The sequence below is a fragment of the Marmota marmota genome, unplaced genomic scaffold, assembly GCF_001458135.2.
Source record: "Marmota marmota marmota unplaced genomic scaffold, marMar, whole genome shotgun sequence".
In the NCBI taxonomy this organism is placed as follows: domain Eukaryota; kingdom Metazoa; phylum Chordata; class Mammalia; order Rodentia; family Sciuridae; genus Marmota; species Marmota marmota.
In genome coordinates this window covers 15,385,483-15,408,756 of record NW_025999913.1, presented here as the reverse complement: position 1 = coordinate 15,408,756, position 23,274 = coordinate 15,385,483, and the positions used below count along the sequence as shown (strand labels likewise).

General features: G+C 42.3%; 1 protein-coding gene across 8 annotated transcripts in view; it reads right to left on the bottom strand.

Annotated features, from left to right (window-relative positions):
• Cdkal1 (CDK5 regulatory subunit associated protein 1 like 1) overlaps positions 1–23,274 on the bottom strand; it is a 551,843-nt gene that overhangs the window by 450,065 nt on the left and 78,504 nt on the right. For all 8 annotated transcript variants that reach the window (XM_048799852.1, XM_015494064.2, XM_015494065.2 and 5 more), the window contains one exon: positions 19,119–19,203. In XM_048799852.1, the coding sequence (XP_048655809.1) occupies positions 19,119–19,203 (85 nt within the window). The remainder of the gene's footprint in view (positions 1–19,118; positions 19,204–23,274) is intronic.

Genomic DNA, 23,274 nt, shown 5'->3' with positions numbered 1-23,274 from the left:
AAGCCAAAAAAAAAAAAAAAAAAGGAGGGGGGCATACATATTATATTCTCACTAGCAAAATTTATTTTTCACAGGAGAATGGGTAATTCTGAAACAGGATTAAACAAACATTTGAGCATATGAGATGATTTGTGTTTTTCACTGATACAGAATAGATATACATCTAAGAAAAGGAAAAGGGGAAGAATAAGTCTCATGAACTTGAAACAATCAGAGGGAAAAATACAACATCATGTTTTTCTAAATACAGAGATAAAACAAAAACACCTTTAGATTTTTATACACACACACACATCACCTAACTCCGTCCAGTAATAGTACTACTACTTAGAAACAAGGGCATCTCAGCAGCAAAGACATGCCAAGCGCCCAGCTCTTGGCACATCTCCTGATGCAATTCACCCATGAACGGAACCTGGGCTCCTTGGAGAAATGGCCCAATGCAGGCCATAGAGGAAAATGAGATGAGCCCAGATTTAATCTTTCAGAGTCAACAAGTAAGGAAATGTCCCAAAGACACAAGTGTATTAGAGGACACAGAAGCACTACATTACAGTGTGAACGGACTCAACTTCATCCAATTACACACTTCAAAATGGGTGAGAAGGCTTTACAAAGCAGTTCAACCTTGTGCCGTTTGCATTCATAGTAAGCCAAGCTCAATTTGTTGTTAAAATTCCATCTCAGGACGGGGAAAAGAAACATACAGAAACTTAAAGAAGTTTCCACTGGCCAAACTAGAAGCAATTTGAGCAATCATAGCATAGTAATGGATCACATCCCATAAAATAAGTAATCTTAAAGACATACTGGTATAAATAAATGAATGACAGAACAAATGGAGAAAAGAAATCGTTCTTTGCAGTAAAATTCCAATTAACAACTGGAAAAGGCAGGCTGGTAGTAGACGAATCACCACTTGGTAAGTCCCATGGTTTCAGTTATTACAGGAATAGCAGTGTTTTGATTGCTATGATCATCATCAATGTGGCCAAAACTGTAAGGGTGAAAGCAAGATGGTTCCCAAAGAATCATAAAATACACATTAATTTCAAAAACAAAGATGGCTAATTTTATGATGGAGAAAAATGACAGTTAACCATCCTAAGTAAAATTAACACCCGATTACTACATGTTAAAGTTAATTAAAGTTAATGAGTACAGAGATGCATAGAGGGCTCGAGTCTCCTTGGTGTGACACACACCAAGACTAACAGGACATTCACCACACCTGTGTACTTAAGGCAACGCAGAGAATCTGAATGTCACAGGAAATGTTAGGCCAACTCAAATGGAGCAATATTCTAGAACCTAGCTATTGAATATTCTTCAAAGTGTCAAGGTCATAAAAAACAAGGACTGAGGGACCATCCCAGACCACAGGAGACTGACATGACAACCATTTGTAAATACAGGCCCCTAAATCAGATCCTACACCAGAGAAAAGAAAATTTGAATAGGGTTCATACAAAAACCATCGTATCAATACTGACTTCCTGGTTTGATAATTGCACAATGGTTATATAAAACTTTTAAATAGTGGGGAATAAGTTTAAGCAAGGCGAGAAGTTTAAGCAAGGCTCTGTACTTTTTTTTTTGCAATTTTCAGTAGATATATTATTTCAACATGCAAATTAAAAATTATTTAAAGTTCCAACAAGACTTTTTTTAAAAAAAAAAAAAAGAATTTTAATATTTATTTTTTAGTTTTTGGCAGACACAACATCTTTGTTTGTATGTAGTGCTGAGGATCAAACCCGGGCTGCACGCATGCCAGGCGAGCGTGCTACCGCTTGAGTCATATCCCCAGCCCAAGACTTTTTTTTAATAAATGATACTTATAATAGCCAATTATTAGGGAGAAAACCAAACATCCATCGACAGACAGGTGGATAAATAAAATTTCACGTACATAAACCTAGAACACTGTGAATCTGTACACAGGAGCATGGACACACGAGTAACAGGAGGGAAAATTTTACCCGTATTGAATTATTCCAATATCTACAGAAGGAGGAAGAAAGGGAGGCAGGGAGAGACAGGGAACTGGAGGACAAAGAGGAGGAAACAGGGGAGGGGGAGGGGAGGGGAGGGGAGGGGAGGGGAGGGGAGGGGAGGGACCCATTCCCACTTGTATATACTACGATAGCGGGTACAGAATGGTTGGTGACAAAGCTGTTTCTTTTGAAATTTCAGCTGTGAAACTATATTACCTACACCAAGGGTAAAAGTACATGTAGTGAAATGTTAGCATCTGGGGAACCTGGGTAATATACATACAAAATTTCAGTGTACCATCTTGTAACTTTTCTTTCAGTTCAAAACCACACTGAGCCAGGCAGGATGGTGCACGCCTACAACCCCAATGCCTCTGGAGGCTGAGGCTGAGACGCTCAAGGCCAGCCTCAGCAACTAAGTGAGACTATCTCAAAATAAAAAATAAAAAGGCAAGGGATGCAGCTTAGTGGCAGGGCACCACAGGTTCAATCCCCAGTACCAAAAACAAAAATTATGTTGAAATTTAAAACACACCAAAAAAAAAAAAAAAAAAAAAATGGCCTCTGCACATGGCATGTGAAACTGAGGCCACCTTCTAATGAAGCTGGTAACCTCACAACCTCACCCAAGACCAAGCCGTTACCCTGAACTCAGCCGAACCGAGAAAATAAGGGAGCTACACCGGGATCTCTGATAACATCTTCCAGCGGCCAAAAAAAAAAAAAAAATCAATCAATAGTGGAGCTGTGCTTCCGTGAAGGTTCTTGTTCTGAGATAATAAGGTTCTTGTTCTGAGATAATAAATTCTGTTTACTGGTGGGCTAAGAGAGTTGTAAAATGAGATACACGGAGTCAGCCTGAGTGCAAACTGGAATAAGACCTAAGATTTTAAAAAACGAAGCACATTCCTCTCAATTCAGGAATCCCTGCCCCAAAGGGCGACCGACCACATTTACCTCACTACCACCATCTGGCTGAGCCTGCTCCTCTTACTAACCCACCAACTCCTGAGATCAGGGATTGCATCCTGTCATTCTTTGAATTGCCAAAGCCTGTAACATGTAGCATGCATTCAACAAATATTCATCAAATTAATGAATACCCATGCTCATCAAAGTATCACATAAAAATGGCTGGTTGAGTGTGCTGCCAATCATCATTGCTTTGGAAAATCCTTAAGAACGTCATTCAGGACAAGTACATTTCATTTTTAAGGACAGTGAAAACTGAAATCAAATGCAAAAACTATTTGCAACCAATGGGAAAGCACTCCATACATATTTAACGCAGTGGCCAGAGTACATAAACATTTACTTTAGATAAAAGCATCAATCCCATTACACTAATATCTGAAATTTGTCTCTTCTGACCAGCCCTAAAATAGAAAGATGAGCCAAGTGATCTGTTATATGAGTGGTAAGATGAAGCTCTCATAGTTCAATATTAATTGACAAAATGAGCTAGTTTAATATTTAAGCAGCAACAAATAGAATCCAGACACCTTAAAAACATCACAGGCACATTTTTGTGTGTTTTAAGGAAGTCAATGAAGAGTAACGCCATCACAATCACTAGTAAGTCCAAAGTGCTCTGAAATCCAGGGTGGATGGTCCTCGTGCTGCTTCTCACCCAGGCAACTCGGTGTGAGCAGATTCTAAGATCAGCAGCTCCACGGTGCCTTAATGCCTGCCCACAGAGGCAAAGGCCTAAAACAGCGAAAGGAAAACCCACAACAAGACTTTATACTAGAAACAACATTGTGACAAATGGCATTATGTTCCTCTCCTGGAAGACAGGTGATTTCCCTACCAGTAAGGCATGAAACACAGGACTGCTAGCTCAAGGAGCATACATATTTTTATAGTATTTATCGAAAAGTTGGTTTCCCAGAAGGTCATAGCAATTCACACCTCAACCAGCAATGTACCCAGGCAGACCCATTTCTACACACCCTCGGGAGCAAATAACCCATTTTGAAAAAATCTAGTGGGCCAAAAAAGTAGCATCTCATTTTAACATGCTTTTCCCTGACTACTGGTAAAAACGGAAATCTCCACAATTTTATTTGCCACTAGCACTTCCTCTTCCATAAATTGTTTCTTTATATCCTTTGGATATTTTTTCAATCAAGTTGCCAAATTTCGGGAGCTCTTTAACATTATTTATAATATGTGGCATATCTAACATGTATATAATGTCATGTATATCTCTGTATACATATGTATGTGGGGGGAGGGTGTCCCTATTCTCCTGGGTTTTGTGGGGGTTTTAGTTTTTTTGCTGAGGGTGGTCAGGCCAAACAGAAATTTTAATTAGGTAGTTTAAGAAATTTTAATTAGGTATTTTAACCTATTGAATCTCTCCGGCTGTGAAACTGAGGTTGCAACTGCCACTCTGTGTTCAAGTCAGGTGCAAGGCATCTCCCACTGCACAGGTTTCTCCTGTATGAAGAGTTCCATGTTTACTGCACGGGTTCTAAAGCCCCACTACCATGAAAACAAAAAACATGTCTACGACGTTTCCTTGGAACCCAACTGCATTTTATTACCAAGTATTTCTTGTAGAGTTTCAGGAATCCAACTTCTGGGAACGAACAGGGAAGAGCGTACTTTGTTTTATTAAGAACTTCAGCGAGAGTGGCTACCCCTTTTGGAAGGGCGCATGGGCTTTGGCATTGGGCTCTTGGCTAAGCTGCTGAGGCTCCGCCCACATCAGAGTACCTTCGCATGTTCCCTGTCGCTCTCCACACAGGTCATGTCATCAAGTCTTCTCGAGTAGGCATGCCTGAGCATTCCGCCTTGAAATACATATCATATTGCCTTTTTACTTCTTATATTACATTCAGAGCTTTGTGTTAACCGATTTGTAATTAATGCTTAGGTAGATCATAACATTCTCATGGGTTTCAGTTAGGAATAATAAAGGTATATTGCAAAGTACTTATTATAAAGGGGATCAATAGCTCTGATCAGTTTCAAAAACACTTCCCCAGATCTGAAACACGACGACTTTTCCCATCAGATTCTAGGTGTCTGACCCTCCCCTGCATCACCACTAAATCAGATGAAGCTCCTCCCCCATGTCCACCAACCCAGGCCATCTGCAGCCCAGGACCCAGCATCCCTGCTGCACCCGTGTTCTCTAAGACCAAGCTCGAGGCTCCCCAAGACCAAGCTCAAAGGCTCCCCAAGACCAAGCCCAAGGCTCCAGTGGTTGCAGGCAGTGGGACAGTGAGGGTCAGAAACTGCGGCACCACTGGACCATGATATGATCACTACGAGTTGTGAAAGTCCGAGTTATACTGTATACCATTCAAGTCCCCCATTACTTATTACCACCTAGGTTTATTTCACATTTCTCTATATACAAATAATCTGAAATGCCAAGGTAAATAACAAAAAGCTTGCAATCTAGAAGAGAAGCTTAAAGTTTCTTAGAATTTTCCCAGTGGTAAAATTTTCCACTCTCATGTGTTTGAATAATTTCCATTTTTTTTAAATTTACTTGATCATTGACATAATTTCTTTGTTAGTCATTAAAATGGTGAAAACATTAAAACAATGAATTAGTTAATGTTTAAACTATGGGTGACCAAATTAGAAAATATGTTGACTCGAACCATTTTCTCATTTAAAGAAAAACATGTCTTTCCTTTCAGAAACTATCATAAAATACTGAAAGGCATTTTAAAAAAAGCACCAAATTAAACTTTTTAGTTTTGCTATAAACCTGCTTATCTGATCCCTCTTGTAATAGAAAAGAAATTTATGAGCTTGAAAGCACATCATTGGTTGGCACAAAGGATGAGCTGTTGACTTTTAAAACATATTGTTAAGGAGATCCTTGACATCCACTTTAATTTGTATTTTTCCTAAAACAGCTTCTATCATGTGATTATGTCAGTTTCTTTCTTAATGTACCTACACTGAAAAAAAGCAGACAGGAATACAGTCACTGTGAGAAAAACACCCAAGCAAGGGCCACTACAGCATAATCCCGCCCATCAGTTCATGACCAGTGGCAGAACTCTACAGGAACAGGCGATGCACTCTAAGGGCAACCTGATACCTGTGACCCCCTCCAATAGCTCCAACTGCACCAGCCCAGACAAAGCGCACAGCAACCCCCTCCCGTTGGCTAGATTTTCACCGATTTCATCTCATTCTCTATTTCCTTCCGGTTAAACACAAAAGGTTAAATTTATATCTTAGTGAAAGAAAACATTGTTCTCAGCTGTAATAAACTTCTTGCAATCATACAAAATCTTCTTTTCTACCATTTAATTACAAAATGATTTTAACTTCATTCAACCGGTTTTTCCAATTGGTTTATGGTATCAACTCCTTTAAAACTTCTAGTTTCTACACCCGGATTATAATTATTGCTTCAAGGAGCTGGATCTCAGAAACAATGAAATATCCTTTCTTTATAAATTCCATTTTGAATAAGATCACTGCACTTAAGAGTAGAAAGTAAATGCAATTCCCAATTTTTTAAAAAGTCTATTTATAGTATCTCAGCCATGAACTTTCGTGTGTTTTGTTGTTACTTCAAAGACTAATCGGGGTAAACAAAAAGAAAATTTCAAGTGTCAACTGTTATTTCTTAAATCGGGGAGGAGGGTCTTTTGTTCACAAATGATGAATACCTCCTCCAATTCACTGATCTTGTGAAGTGATAAATAAAACGTATATCTTGCCCCAAAATTTTTGAGTTCATATTACACAAAATTAAATGCGTATGTATGAGATTTTACATCAGCCATTTTGCTTATCATTTTCTAAGTAGTTTATTTTTGTTTCTCTATTTCAACCTTCCTGCCTTTCTTTACATGGACTGGTGATTACCGCGGTACATCCTGGTGACCAACTATACACACGCGTATATGTGGTGATGACACGAAGTGTAACAAGATAATCACTCAGTACCACTCCCCAGCACTGATCCCTCTCCTCTGCTCTACTGATCTCCTTGTGCTCTTTATGCGATCAGCACCACCTTTCTTTTCCTTTTCCCTCCCTAGCTTCTGCCTCAGAGAAAACACGAACCTCAACCTTCTATGTCTGCTTTATTTTGCTTAACATAATGGTCTCAAGTTCCAGCCATTTTCTTGCAAATGACAATTTCATGTTTATGACTGAACAAAACTATCGTGAGTATATATAACATTTTCTTTATCCATGCATCTGCTGATGGACACTTAGGTGGTTCCATAGTTTGTCTCTTGTGATTGTGCTGCTATCCATAGGGACATGCATGCATCCCTGTAGTAAGACCAATTCCTCAGGATACATACCAGGGATGGTATAGCTTGTCAAATGGTGTTTTCATGCCTAGTCTTTTGAGGAACCTCCATACTGATTTCCACAGTGATTTTACTATTTTATAATCCCACCTATAGTATAAAAGTGTTTCTTTTACCTCCACATCATTTCCAGCATTTATTATTGTTTATATTTTTTTAATTTTTTTTTAGTTGGCTGGATGCATCTTTTTTTTTTTTAATGTGGTACTGAGGATTGAACACAGTGCCTTACGTGTGTGAGGCAAGTACTCTGCCATTGAGCCACAAGCCCAGCCCCTATTGTTTGTATTCTGAATGACTGCCATTCTGACTTCTTGCCCCAAATTTTAGACCAGTAACACAGATATCAAGTCAGTCCCTGGAACATCATCCCTTTCTTCAGTACAGAATTCCACTTCTATTGGATACAACAATATACAAGGACAAATCAAATGAAACCCATTTCCCAGCAGAAGTCCTCTGAGGTGGTTCCTGTCAATGAGATGCCAGCACAGGACATCCTGTACAGCTCCTCCCACAGAGGGGCAGTCTCAGCTGGCCTCCCCCTTTGCCACTTCCTCCTCTTGGCAAGGTGCATGCGATGGCCAGAGAGTAGCAACCGTAAGGTAAAGACCAATAAAACCACAGAAACTGCAGGCTCAACTGTAAACCAAGGCCAGCAATTTGCAAGTGTGCACTTGGCAACATAATAGAAAACTAAATTTTTACTAAAGCCTCTACTTTTTAGGTTTTTTGTAACACACAACTGAACTTAAATTCAAAGTAATACAATCTAATAAGAAAGTAATACAAAAAAGTCTCCCTGAAAATCCACAGAGGAGGAAAGGCATTAGTTCTGACAGAGGCAGCAGTGGTGACAATCAGGAGCATAAAGGAACAGAGAGCAAACATGAGTTGGCGCATCCATCTGAGTACCTATCGTTGTCACCCTCCATCTCAGTGCAGAGATACAGACCGAAGACACAGTGGCTGCCCCCAAGGAACTTGGGAAAAAGATAGATGAAGAGATTTTTAAAATACAGAGTTGCTGGGCTCAGTGGCATACATCTATAATCCCAGCTACTCAGGAGGCCGAGACAGAAGGATTGCAAGTTCCAAGCCAGCCTCAGCAATTTAGAGAGGCCCTAAACAACTTAGCAAGACCCTCTCTCAAAATAAAATATGAAAAAGATCTGAGGATATGGCTCAGTGGTTAAGCACCCCTGGGTTCAATCCCTGGTACCAAAAATAATAAATAAGATTATTTATATAGGGCAGTCAAACAGCTGTGGACTGTGTCACTCACACCCCAAAGGTAGCACCCCATCTTCTTCAAATGTGCCTCAGGTAATGGCTGCAACATTAAAGACATAAAACAGTGCAAGAGGTAAACATAACTCTTCGGAAGTAACTATGGATGAAAACCCTCCTCAAAGCACTAAAGGACTTTTACTGGCTGAGAGCAGAATTGTGTTACACCTATGGATCTTATTTCTCCTAGCCCTGCAACCCCTATCCAGCTTTCCATTCTCAGAAAACCAGGCCTTACTGTCCTCTAAAACCCAAGCCACCTCATGTATGTGGCCCAGAGAACAGGAAAGCTGAGTGCAACCAGGAGTAAGGAGCAAAAACAGTTAATATTTATACTTCAGGAGCGCGCACTGTGGTTTTAAAGGAAACATTTTCGCTTCACTTATTATCAGTTATTAAACACTATGGAGTGACTAAAAATCAAGAAAAATTGTGTTGTCACACTTGGAGCACAGACTAAGGGGAGGCAAAAACCAAGAGTCTTTCTCTCTCTCTGTTGTATAAACACACACACCAAGAATAAGTAGAATGTCTTTCAAACCAAAACAATAGGAAATCACTCTTGGCTGAAAGAACAGACTTAGATCATGTTGATTTCTTCTTTAATCCTGCTAGAGCAAGTTTCTGCACGCTCTCCGGAGCCTCCACCTACAGAGCTGTTAGGACAACAGCCAACACATATATTTAATTACGTAAGTACTCAGTGCTATCAGCCAGCTGTTGCCAGTACATAATACACTGACCTCTTTCACTCACTCTCTTGCATAAAATGGCAAAAACAAAGCAACTGTTGATGTGACAGTAATCATGAAATATGCAAAGTACTAGTCTCCAAAAAAGACTGGAGATAACTACAAAACTTAATTTTGCATTTTTAAATGATTTACTACCCCTGAACTGCTTTTCTGTTCCTGATTTGCAAATTAAGTTACTAATTTTTTTTTAACTGTGAACTTATTCTTTCATATTGTGTTTATTCTTTTTAAAAGTCAACCATGAACTCAACTCTGAAATATAACTTCCCAGTTTATTTCCAGACAGATTCCTTCCTGGAACACGGCATGTGATCATCTTCCACCTTCCTTCCTTCCACATCCATTCACCTCTCACTTTCCATCGTCTGGGGACAAAGCCCACAGAGGAAACTGAGCCAAAACCTGCACTGGACACCTAATTCTTGCCCCTCGCTTCAGGAATCGACAACAAAACTCTTCATTGAATGTTTCCAAGAAGCTTCTTGCTCCAGTGATACCACTGTTAACTCCAAATGAGCTCCTGCAGGAGGGGAAGACTACAAAGTCCCAGCTACCCCAGAAAGCAGATTCAACACAACTGCGACAAACAAACACGTGTGAATAAAGGGAGTTCAGAAGCCCTAACCCATGATACCAACTTGTCCAGACAGATTTGGCCTCCTTCAGATCAGTGAAGAACAGCTCTATGCTACCTATTTACCAGGCACTGTTCAGAAACCACGGATACCTCCCTGAAGGAGAGGGACAACCTCACCAGCCTTACAACTCTGTCTCCTCTCAGGAGATCCTTCCTAAGTCAAGTTGATCTTTCCAAACTTCTACTTCTTCCCTCGCAACAGCTGGTTAATTTGCTTGTGGATTTTTTTATTTTTTTCAATTTTGGTGGTATATCTGGTATTTTTTGCTCATTTATCAAAAGTGAGCGATTTGATACTCAGATGTGAGGCAATGTTATGATATTAATGTAGCAATATAGTTATACAAATTCTAATATTCCTAACGATACATTAGCTGTAACCTGTTGATGCAACAACAGAATGATGGTTTTTAAACTCTTCCCCCACCCCCCAAAAAAGAAAGAATCCATTTAACCTAATTATACAAACATGCATGGAGTAATTATAATTGTGTGCCAAACTCAAGGCCAAAGGCTACCAGGTTTTCATCCACCCTCCCTCTCGCTGACTCATGATGAGATGCTTCTGTTAATCCAACTGATGGTGATTCTGAAGCTGGCCCATCTCTTCAGTTTGGTGGGGAGAGGAAGCACCTGCTGTTCACAGCCCTGCTCTGCCAGCATGACCAGGGGGCTGTGCCCTGTCATAACTTTCGTTCGGAAGGTAAGTTGGACCAGTGGTAACAAACACAACTTCTCACCTCACCTAGGATGAGAGGCAGGTTTCTTTCTCTTCCATAAGCAAAAAAAAAAAAAAAAAAAGTCCTGCTTTGCTTTTTAAGAAGACCCTTTGATATTTGAAAATTAGAATGTTTCTTCCTCTTTTTGGAAATATACATACTGTCTTTGAAAAGGGACTCACAGTAATCTTGGGAGATCATTCTTAGAAGAGTCAACGAGCAGTCTGTTAATCGTCTGTTTCCCCGGACAAAGAAAAACATACAGAGTAGTCTGAGAGTCAAACTCTGTAGAAAAGGGCTTTCCTGAGGTCAATCCCCTGACATCAACACTCACAATCTAGAAAAGAGCCAAATGCTAAAATAATAAAATGCAACACGCAACAATAGATGTTGGCCTGGGGGGGTATGCAGCCAGAACCAGGGGTGCTCACCTTGTGGACCCTGGAGGCAGGGCAATGCCTCCCAGGTGGTACTGCCTGTGACATCAGTGCCAAAGTGCCCTACAGGAGGCGGGTGGGGTGAATGAGCAGGTGGCTGTGGGTGTGCACAGCGCATCACACATCTGGGAGAGAGGAAGAGGACCATCCAGGACAAAGGAAGGGTATACCCAACACAGCAGGTGCTTGGAGACTTTATGCCTGGGAGAGAGGATACAATCCTAAGGGGAGGAGCAAGAGAAAAGGTGGCAGAGATAAGCAAGTAACAGACTTTAAACCACCGTGCTGTACCAAGATGTCAATCTTTATCCTAGAGCTGAGGGGGAAGGACGACAGTGAAAGGTTTGAAGATGAGGAAAGCATGAATTGGGACAGAAAAGCTGCTGAGAATAAGCTTCCAACTTATTGAAATGTTAAGTAAGAGTGGAGGATAATGGGGACCGCACCCCAGCAAGGGCAAGATCGAGGAAGAAAGGTTCAACAGGCATGTGCCTGGGCTGCGACCATCTGATGAAGCAAAGGGACACAGTGTGTCTGTCACTGCAGGTTCCAAGAACACTCATCAGGCACAGCAGCAGTGCAACGCCAACCCAGGGCCCAAGAGAAGGGGAAGGAGGGTGCAAGGACAGGAGGAGGCCTTGAGGATGGGTAAAGGACAGGACAGAAAATACCAATCCATGAAAACCCCCAGCTGGCCTCAAACAAGATGGCAGCAACAGCAGAAGCACCAGCTGGGGACAGGTCAAGGTGGACCCGGAGGTGGCTCAGACATGGGGAGCTGAGGTTTCCACAGGTCACCACATGAAGAAGTCCAGGGAACACTGTGGATCTCATAAGACAAGGGTCAGAAACATACTTGGAAGAAATCTATCCATCAGCATCTGAACAATGGACACAGAAACAGTAAGAAAACAACTGACATTTCAGCATGGCTGTGGAGAGAAAAGAATCTTATTAAAGGCAATACCTGATCAATAATGCATATTAAGTGAAAGAGTACAACATTCTGAACTTTCCGTACTGGAAACTGTTGGGGGACGGTGGCTGAAGTATAATGACCACAAAACATGGACTGCCCGCTGCAGCTGCTACTGACACTTCCACAACACAGGAGGAAAGTCTAAATGGAAATAACCAAGTAAAACACAACCTTCCCCAAACAGTGTTAAAAAAAAAAAAAAAAAAAAAAAAAGTACAAATGAAAAAAAAAATCTAGCCAAAGTCAAATTAAAACCCAGTGTGCTTTTATCTTCCAATGCCAAAAATTTTTAATTAAAAATTAACCAAGAGTTTTTACTTATAAATAAATAGCCTGACTACTAGTGAGTCTGGTTAACAGAATCAGCTGGGGGTTTTATTTGCTTTTAAACTCCATAATTACTGACTGAAAGGGCATTCAGTTCTCTATTCTTAAGTCAGCATTTTTGAAGGCAATTTATTTTATAAATTCAAGCTGGAATAATATTCCTGTACCTCCCCAATTTTAAATTATCAATAAGAACTCAAAAGATAAATAAGAACTCAAAGATAAATGGACATAAAACAAGAATATTCTCACAGTAGAAAAGAGCATCCAACAATTTACAAGTTTGTTCAATGGAATGTTCTATAAGGAGCATTTACAGGAAACTATAAAAAGCAATGTTACAAAAGCAGGTCTCCTCTGCCAGACACACTCTTTCCCTCTAGATCCACTTCTCCCTGATTTTCAACTGTTCTTGCCAGGAACCCTGACCATCCCCCTGGCATCACCATTCACTTCTGTAGGCAAAGGCAGTTCAGAGAGCGAGTGGCTCTCGTCTATCCACTATCAGTATGGCTGAACCACGGTGCCCACTGGGTTAATAATGCACAAGGTCAAACAGAGGTTGTCAGTTCATGATCAAAGCAAGCTGGTGATTCTGTCATTTATACAGAACACACAGGATGTGTTTATTTTTACCAGCCTCTGAATGACCTCCTGTAGGTGGCATGGAAAAGATCCCACATTTCTATAAAGCACTAGTCAAAGGACTTTTCTTATTTGATACTCTCATTAGGAGCAAATTCTGTTTTTTTAAAACTTTTGATCTTTTCCATTTACTCAAGAGCCCCTCAAGTTAAAGGCCATCTTGTCTAAATCAAATTGGAATAATGGAGAAAAGGAGGACAGGGCACCTGAGAAATGCTCCAGAGGAAATGGTCTGCCTGATAAAGCACAGGGCCCTGCACACTTCCTTCTAAACGAGTGCAGGCAAACGCATTCAAGTTCAAAGGGGGCCCCACAAAGTCATTCTTACCTCTATTTTTGCTAAACTCCTACTCTTATTAATCTGAACAAGAAGGCACTGTAAAACCTCAGGAAAAGTAAATAAATGAATGGGGGCTGGGGTTATAGCTCAGTGGCAGAGTGCTTGCCTTGCATGTGTGAGGCACTGGGTTCAATCCCCAGCACCACATAAAGACAAAATAAAGGTACTGTGCCCATATAAAACTAAAAATATTAAAATATAAATGAATGAAATTCAGTCCATGGTTGTCTTTTGAGGAATTCACAATTCCTGGATCTTAATCAAAGAGACTGTCAATCACACGAAACACAGAAATCCCTCAGTTCTTTTTCTTTGCTCCTGCGACAAAGAGGGGGTCTTCTGCCTGGTGGCTCAAGAGGTAAAATAAAGTGACAAATAACTAAAGACAACTATTAAGTACTGAGAGTACTCTGGAAAAGAAAGAAGCGGACAGGTGAGGAGAGCCAAGCGCCAAGGTAGAGTGCTCGCCAGAGGGCACAGCCCTGGGCTCCACCCAGCCCAAAGAGGGTGCAAACTCGAGCATCCTGGGTAAGCGGTCCAGGACAGGAAAACACAGGGCCCACCGACTAGTGCAGTTTTTTAAATGAATTTGGGCAAAATGGATCAGGTGCTTCAGAGGAAGGAGACCATATCATTGCACTCTTCCTGATTGCGTTTTACCTCCCTCTCGGGAAAGGAAGAAAAAATATAAAATGCCTACGAGAGAGACTGCAGGGGATGGCAGAGCTGCAGACAAATGTGTGAGTGACTCGGGTGCAGCCAAGTTCATCAACTCCTCCTCCTCTTTGCCAGGAGGTGGCAAGAAGCGTGAAGACACCTAAATAAATCCAGGTGCTTGACAAGAGTTGGCAGTTTATCACCCCGCGCCTCCAAGGCAGCACCGTCACTGGAATCTAATGTCTTCTCAATGTTAATTGTTATTGTACCTTTTTACAGAATCATATTTACTCGGGAAACAAATCCATGGTTAACTAAAGCGTTACCTTAGAAAGAACTAGTTGCAATGATCAAAAATCTTCAAAGTCACTAAAATATACTTAATCACACATAAAATTCTTTTTAGGGCTGGGGATGTGGCTCAAGCGGTAACGCGCTCGCCTGGCATGCGTGCGGCCCGGGTTCGATCCTCAGCACCACATACAAAGATGTTGTGTCCGCCGAAAACTAAAAAATAAATATTAAAATTCTTTCTCTCTTTAAAAAAAAATAAAATTCTTTCTGATTTTTCAATCAAGCAGAACAGTAGACCAAAGGAACCTGTTCCTGCCACCACTAGGCTGGTAGTAAAATTACAAGCATTTGGGCTGGGGCCGTGGCTCAGTGGCAGAGCGCTTGCCTAGCACAAGTGAGGTACTGGGTTCGATCCTTAGCACCACATACAAAAATAAAGGCATGCTGTCCATCTACAACTACAAATTTTCTTTTTAATTGCAAGCTTTTTGTATAGGTCATTCCTACTTCCCTTAATCATTCAACCACCGTGTCATTACTGTGAACCACGTTTCTGACACAGCTCACACATGCTACACAACCAACCCAAAATATGTGAACACTTAAACTTTTAAAAATGGTCTAGAAGATACTCTCCAGCTACCTTATACAATAAACATGGGAAACAATATTCTCTGGGTTCTATTCTTAGGGGGTAGCAATAGCAATAAAATATCTCTATATTAATTTTTCTTTCTTATGGGGAAAAAACATAAGTTGAGAATATAGCAAGACTTCTCACTTGAAAAAGTAAGAAAAGCATTCTCCAAAGTGAACAGCGTCTAGTGGATGCCGTCTCTGCCCCAGTGAAACTCTCCCTTCTCCTGCCTCCCAGCATCACCCGGTCTCCCTGCTCCACACGGCCTCCTCGCCTCCCACCACAGCTCAGGAAGAATGGTACCCAGCCATCACTTCTTTGCAGTTTTAAATCTGTACAATTCACTGATGGCTGCCTCAAGACTACAACTGTTTAGCGACATCTTCATCTGTGGAGAAAATAAAATGGTTAAACCCACACAATAGTCAGACTCCCTGGGTTAAAATCCCACCTCCACCGTTTATGAGCTGAGCAGCCTTAAAGAACTTCATCTGTCAGACAGATGTTACTTCATCCCTAAAACAACACTAAAAATGGAGTCTACCACTCTGACGAGCTGCAAGAATTATGCTACATAATACACAACTCATGAAAGTGCAAGGAACGGTGCCTGCCACGCACAGGAAAACACAAGAAGAGCCAAGCACAGTCATGACCCTGTTAATATATTCCACTTGATTACAAATACAGCACGTTCCAAACCAAAACAAGTCCTCCCTCAGCTGAACGGCCTTTCTGAAATTCCTTACTGCACTGTAGCCACAGACCTTGGAGTCACCTTCAACTTGAGAAGTGTAAGAAATCCTTCCTCCTCCTCCAATTCCCCTCAGATCCTGGACTACGACAGCCCAGGCCTAACAGGACTGATCTACCCTATTCCTTACACCCAAGCATCCCTCACATTGTTTCTAGAAACAATCCTGAGACCAAGGGAGCAAACACAGAATCACCAAAATAATAATAATAAGTTTACCATTTACAGTAGTAGAAAGATTTAAAGTACTATCCAGATAAAAGTCAAAAGAACTAATGTTTCTTTTTAAATAATACTGAAGCAATTCAGTATCTACTACAATGGACGATATCTAAAAGATGCACAAGAGCAATATTTTAAAATTTTTAAATCCTTAGAAAGTCAGTAGACCTAAATATAGACATGTCCACATAGCAATGTCCCCATGAGATGACAGCACCTGGTGACACCTTAGCCGAGCAGTGTTAAGTACACTCTAGGATGATCCTGCAAAGATGCAGTGACCTAACCATACAGTTCTCAGACCTATCATCATTAAGTGACCAGGAACTGTACCTCCTCATGGAGGGGAAAACACAATAAATTGAAGGTTCAGATCTCCAAGTCATCTAAAACTTCAGTGTCTTCACAATTAAAATCCCAATGGCATTCCCTGTTGAACTTAAAAACTGACATTAAGTTTGCTGGAAGGAAAGAGCAGGGAAAGATAAGACACATATAAGGGCACTAGCACTACCAAATACCTAGACCTCATACAGATTCCTACCACTTAGGACTGTGAGAACAAGAACCTGAATAAAGAAGTCAGTCAATGAAACGAAACAGCCCAGGGACAGACCCACACAACTGCGGACACTCAACTCGTCAGAGTGGGTAATACATGGGTAAAAGGCAAAAGCGTAATTTACAAAACTGACACTGGAGCCCCTGTATGGATAAAGAAAAAAATAAAACTGGACCACTACCCAGGACCACACCAGAAAAAAACCATTCCAGATAGTACAGATCTCAATGTGGGTTAAAATCATGAAACGTTTTTAAGAAGAAAATGCAGGAGAATGTCTTAGCAGCTTCACGGTAAGGACTTGTTAAGAACACAGACCAAAAGAATGAACAAGCGGGTGACTCAAAATGGGATAGGGAGGAAGAGCATGAGAAGAAGACTACCACTAAATAGGGAAGAGAGGTGGGAGGGAAAAAGAGGGAGAAGGGGAGTTGCACAGAAGATGGAAGGGGAACCTCATTGTTACACAGAATACATGTATGATGTTGTGATGAGAAAAAGAAAAAAAAAGTGTGTCACATTAGATTGGATAGAGAGAAAGGATGGGAGAGGAGGGGAGGAGTAGGGGGGATAGGAAGGGCAGAATAGAATAGGTATTATGATTGATGTATGTACATTTCATGTATGTATTACATATCAAAATGCATTCTCTCATGTATGACTAAAAAAAAATAAAAATAAATCGTATGGTAAAAGAATGAACAAATTGTAAACCAGCATTTCTTCTCAACAAATGACACCACTGACGAGAGTGAAAAGCACCACTGAAACGCGTGACATCTGGCACCATGTGCAATGTCTCGGGACTCACAGGATGCAGGATGATGTATTTTTGCCACAAAATATAAAGAAAAAACTCACAGGAAAATGGACAAAATACCTACAAAGCCACTTCACAAAAAAGGGGAGACCCAAATGGCCAACACACAGAGATGCCCAAGCTCATTACTGATAATGAAAATGCGAATTAAAACCACACTGAGATACCATCCTCGTCAGATTTACAAAACTTTCGAAACCTGACTGTGTCATCATTAACAAGAACAGAGAACACCAAACATACACATCCATCACGGTGACCCAACAGTTCAAGGACTCAGTGCACTGCCTAGAGCAACTCTTGTGCAGATGCAATGTTTCAACGGCAGCAGTGTTCGGGAAAGTGGAATACCAGGCCAGAGCAGTGGCACCTGCATGCAATCCCAGTGACTCAGGAGGCTGAGGCAGGAGGATCATACAGTTTGAGGTCAGCCTCAGCAAGACCCTATCTCAAGAAAAAAGGAAAGAAAGAAAGAAAAGACTGGGGCTGTAGCTCAGAGGGAGAAAGCTCCTGGGTTCCTGGGTTCAATCCCCAGCAAAGAAGGGACAAGGGAAGGGAGGAGAGGAAAAGCAAACACCAGGGAAAATGAAAACCAGGTCGATGGTACAATGGAGAAACAAACAGTGGCAAATTCATTCAAGGAAATGCTGCTAACAGCCCGAGTCATTTTACACCCACCAAAACGGATAAACCACAAAGTACAATGTGAAGAAAAGAGGCAAATCTCAGAACAGTGTCCATGGAATCAAGTTCAAGACGGGATCGGCAGGGGGGTTAGAGGTACACTGGGAAGACAATCGAAGGCAATGACTCAGAACGCAGGAGAAGGACGACTCTCGGGGTATTGCTGAAAGAGGGACACAGGGCAGTTTCTATGGTTCTGAAACGATACAGTTCTCATGCTGGGTGGTTTACACACAGGTGTGGCGTGTTATTTTAAGCTGTGTCTGTGTAATAGATTTCATAGTAAAACCACTGAGGGGAGAGAGAGTAGGAGGGTAAAGTTAAGAAGCAGAGAAACTGAGGAGGTCTGAGCGGGAAGGCAGGCAGAGGAAGACAGGGGAAGACAGGACCACAGGCCCCGGGGGACTTGGGGGGTGGTGTAAACCCTGATGAAAGGCGCCGGTGGATGGGAGAGGCTGAAGTAGGGAAGAGGCATCCGAGGAGGTGGTGGGATGAAGATAGAGCGCCCCTGCCACGTTCCTGAGGGAATGGCACAGGCAGGGCCTCTGCACCCATCTGCCCCACGCCCCGCCACTCCCTGGGAGGAGCAGGGCTGGCAGGCAGGGCCTAGGAGAGCAGCAGGACCCGGACCTGGCGACTCCACACAATCACTGGGTTCCAAGAGGACCACAGGACCCACAGCCATGCACTTCCACCACCCGTTGTGTAACTCCGCAAACACCCACGTCACATCAGAAAGGTCCCCACGAAAGCTTCATTCTTCAAATTCAAAACAGTAAATCTGACAAGCCCAACTCGGACGCTGACACCGTCTAATTATTTATATTGATGCCCGGAAACTTTTCAAGGCCAGTTAACTGATTTTAACTCTCTCCCTGGTTATTAAAAATAGGAAAATCAGGCTGTGGATGTAGCTCAGGGGTACAACACCCGCCTAGCATGTGTGAGGCACTGGGTTCGATTCTCAATACCACATATAAAGCAAAGATTCTTTGACAGCTAAAAAATATTAAAAAAAAAAAAAACCCACAGGTAAAACAGAACAAGTTCACCTACTTAATGGAGTTTCTAAAGTGGTCTTCGGCTGGGTTCTTCACAGTGCAACTGTTCAGGAGCCACAGATCTGCATCTGATGCGTTTTCTAGGTTTAAAAAACAAGCACAAAAGAAAAATTAAGTATCACTTTTAATCAAATCAAAAACACCCAAGTGTTCACCGGTGGCATGGGACTGCTGGGGAGGGAAGAAGGTAGGAGGTGGGTGGGCAGCCTCCGGGAGCAGTGGACCTGAAGTTGTGTTCTGTGCGGCCCCTCGGCATGGGCATGTCAACGTATCACGCACAGCAGTCCCCTCCCTCGTCTCCACGAGAGCTCCATTCCACAACTTCCGACCCAAAGCGAAACGGGCCCAATCTGATCCCTGAACACAAAATTAGTTATCAGTGGCCCACGCCTGTAATCCCAGCGGCTCAGGAGGCTGAGGCAGGAGGATCGTGAGTCCAAAGCCAGCCTCAGCAACTTAGCCAGGACCTAAGCAACTCCGTGAGACCCTGTCTCTAAATAAATACCAAAAAAAAAAAAAAGACTAGGAATGTGCTTAATGGTTAAGTGCTCCCCAGTTCAATCCACGGTACCAAGACAAAATTTAGTTGTCATTGATTTATAATTTCAACACTTTTCAGGCACAGGTATCAGCATACAGTGTGTATTCTGTTGCTGGAGAAGTTATTAAAAGTATAACTTGTCTGCCTTGAAAATTAATGTCACTCAAAATGAGTCTTTCATTACTATCACCAATTTGATTAAATATAGTTACACACTATATATGGGGGTGTACATACATGTATATAAATCACTATTATAATACTCTCACTGGCAACACAAGAAATAATCCAAACTCATGCTTATTTAAAGTGAATTTACGGGCTGGGGTTGTGGCTCAGTAGCAGAGCGCTTGCCTAGCATGTGTGAGGCCCTGGGTTGGATCCCCGGCACCACGTAAAAAAGTAAACAAAATAAAGGTATTGTGTCCACGTACAACTAAAAAAATTTAAAGTGAATTTACAAATACCTACAACTTTGTTCCTATTCTACCTTTAGTTTAGATACTTTTGTTTCCCAACAAAACCTTACACATTAAAGGAGAATGACTTAAAGGAAGGAAAACGAAAACCGAGCCCCAGAGTGATTCAACAGCACTGCAGTAAGACCCGAAGCCCGGGTCGGATGGCTGCAGGACTGCCAGGACAGACAGGTGTCCCCGTGCACTCTTACCCAGGAAGGCAGATTTGAGCAAAGGCTGCAACTTAGTAAGAACTTCTTTCCCCTCAATTTTAAAAAATGATAGTCTTTTCTTTTTTTAAATAAAGAGGCAGGATCAAAAAATTCTTGAAATAACAAAAAGCAAGGCGAAGGCATTATTACTCTACGTCAACCACGAGAATCCTCCATCTCATCTCACACCTTCCTCTCACACCCCCACCACCACCCTATGGTCTGTTTTGTCACCAATTAGCTTTCTCTGAGACAAATCTGATGTCACTTCCCAACTCAGATAAAGAAGAGTATTCGCCAATGTCCTCTTAGGTCCCTCAGAGTTCTCCCCTCAAAGCCACCTGAAAGGTCCTTCCTCTAACACCAGTCTGACCCCAGCCTGACTTCTCAGGACAGAGACTCGGCCTATCCAGCTCTAGCCACCTGCTGTCCCCACTCAATATGCATTTCTCCCCGCAGCCCCGGTCCAGCCAGGGCCCTCGGCCCAGCCTCCAGTCTCAGCTGCAGGCTCGTGGGCTGCCTCTGCTCTGCACTCCCATCACTGACCGTGCAGAGAATATTCTTCCACTTTAAAATTCTGTATTAAGATCATCCACCTTTCCAGGCTGTCTTCGTGCTCTTAGATACTGAAGGCTGTATTTTAATCCGCTGTTCTCGCAAAGTCCAAATCCCAATGCTGAGATGGGTACAGACCAGACACTCAAATGGCCATGGAAGACCCGAGGTGCATGTAGAGGACGTGATAGGGGACGGTGGGATGCTGTGGGGCCACGTGCACAGGGCACTTCCACCAACTCCCACCAGCCTCCCAACGCTCTGGAGGCCAACGTGGACTTCTGAAATAACTTCAAAGAAGTCTGATGTACTTAAATGTCTACTACGGGACTTCTCCCTTGTTCACAGCTAGATCCCCACCACTTACGACATGGCAGTCGCTTATTAAATATTTACTGAATAAATGTTGGATTTAAAACACATCACTACTATGAGCAATGCACTATGCAGACAAGAAAAACTCGTGCATACCTGTTAACTGAGGATTGAAAACATGTAGCGACTGCACATTTAAAAAAAAAAAAAAAAAGCCACACTAACGACAGAACTGTACCAGATGCCAGCTTGCCTCCTGGTCCATCCGTCCATCCAATTACCTTCAAATTATTAGAAAACTCATGCCACAGGCACTCAAGGAAAACTCCAGCAATAAATAAGAGAAATTAGCCTACTTTGGAATTTTGCCAATGGTGGCTTTCGAAATAAAGATCATGCTTGATGGTCCAGTAATTGCAATCAACAAGAACCCTGTGAATATACCAAATGCAGGGAAAATTACATACACTTTTAGAGCCCCCGCCCAAGAGAGAATAAGCCTTCTCCAATGAACACAGGAAATTCCTAATTTTTTCTCAACTCAATCTGGAGTTAGTACATCTTACTGAATATTGTCACAAGATGGCTCTACTGAAAGGCTTCAATCAGTCACACCGCAGCCAGCACACACTAAGGATCTCCCAGGAGCAGGCTCCAGACTAGCTACCGGGAACGTGGCTGCGAAGAGACCCTCCTCACAATCTTGGTGTCTGACACATGAAACATTAAAATTTAAATTAAGTCGGGCATGGCAGTGCATGCCTGCAAGAGCTCGGGGGGCTGAGGCAGGAAGATTGTGAGTTCAAAGCCAGCTTCAGCAAAAGTGAGGCGCTAAGCAACTCAGTGAGACCCTGTCTCCAAATAAAATACAAAATAGGGCTGGGATGTGGCTCAGTGATCGAGTGCCCCCAAGTTCAATCCCTGGTACTCCAAAAAAACTTAACAAAAAGCAAAGAAATAAACAGAATCATTTGAAATGCCAACCCATGATGATGATTAAGAAGGGCAGCAGAGAAAACTGGGGGTGCTGACTCCAAGAGCCCTCCCTCAGGGGTGGAAATGATGGGAAGGAATCTGCCATCCAAAGACGAGAAGGAAGAGCACACCACAGCGCAGAGGCCCTGAAGCAGCACCACGTTCACTGTGTCTTAGGAAGAGGGAAAAGACCGGTGTGTGTGGATGTCTGCAGAGTAGGGAAGAAAGGTCAGAGGCAGGCAAGGCCCAGAGTCTGTTGGCAAATTAACTTAGGATTTCATTCTAAGTGTAACAAAGTCACCACTGGATTTCCAACAAGAGCTAATTTCTACTTCAGGAAGAACATTCTGGCTGCACTGTGAAGACTGTAGACGGACAACAGTAAAGGCAGTGGGGGAAAGAAAGTAAAGGCAGTAAGACAGCTAAAAGCTGTTCCTAGGAGTACATGAAACACCATGGTAACTGGGATCACAGCTATGGCAAGACAAGGGGGGGCATATTTTGAAAATAGAGTGTGTTAGCTTTCCAACACTAACAAAATACCTGCAATTATTGACTTATAAAGAGAGGGTTCGTTTTGGCCCAGCTTTTAAAGTTCCAGTCCATGACCAATTGGTCCCCTTCTTTTGGGCCTCTGGTTAGGCAGCACATCAAGGAGGGAGGAAATGGAAGAGCAAAACCGTTCAACTCATGGCCAGGAAGCAGAAGAAAAAGAGGGCAGTGTCCACAGTCCGCTGACCTCCCTCTAGCTCCACCGCATCCTAATAACACCGTCCTGCAGGCCAAACCTTTCACACACGGGCCTTCAGGGAACATGTGACCAAACCAGAGCACAGTAACGAGAAGCCAGATTAAACAGGAGACCCGCAGGAGGAATCAAGTCAGGTTCCGAAGCACACAGGAAGGATTCTGCCTGAGCAGCAGACGTATGCAATGCCCTTTGCTGAGCTGAAGGAGGTGTGGAAAGCAGGATTTGGGGAACAGGGAATCATTACTTTTGTTTCAGCCATGCTATGCTTGAGATCCCTATTAAACATCCGGCTGGAAACACACATCAGCCTTTTGCACACATAAATGGAAGCATGGAGGAGTCTC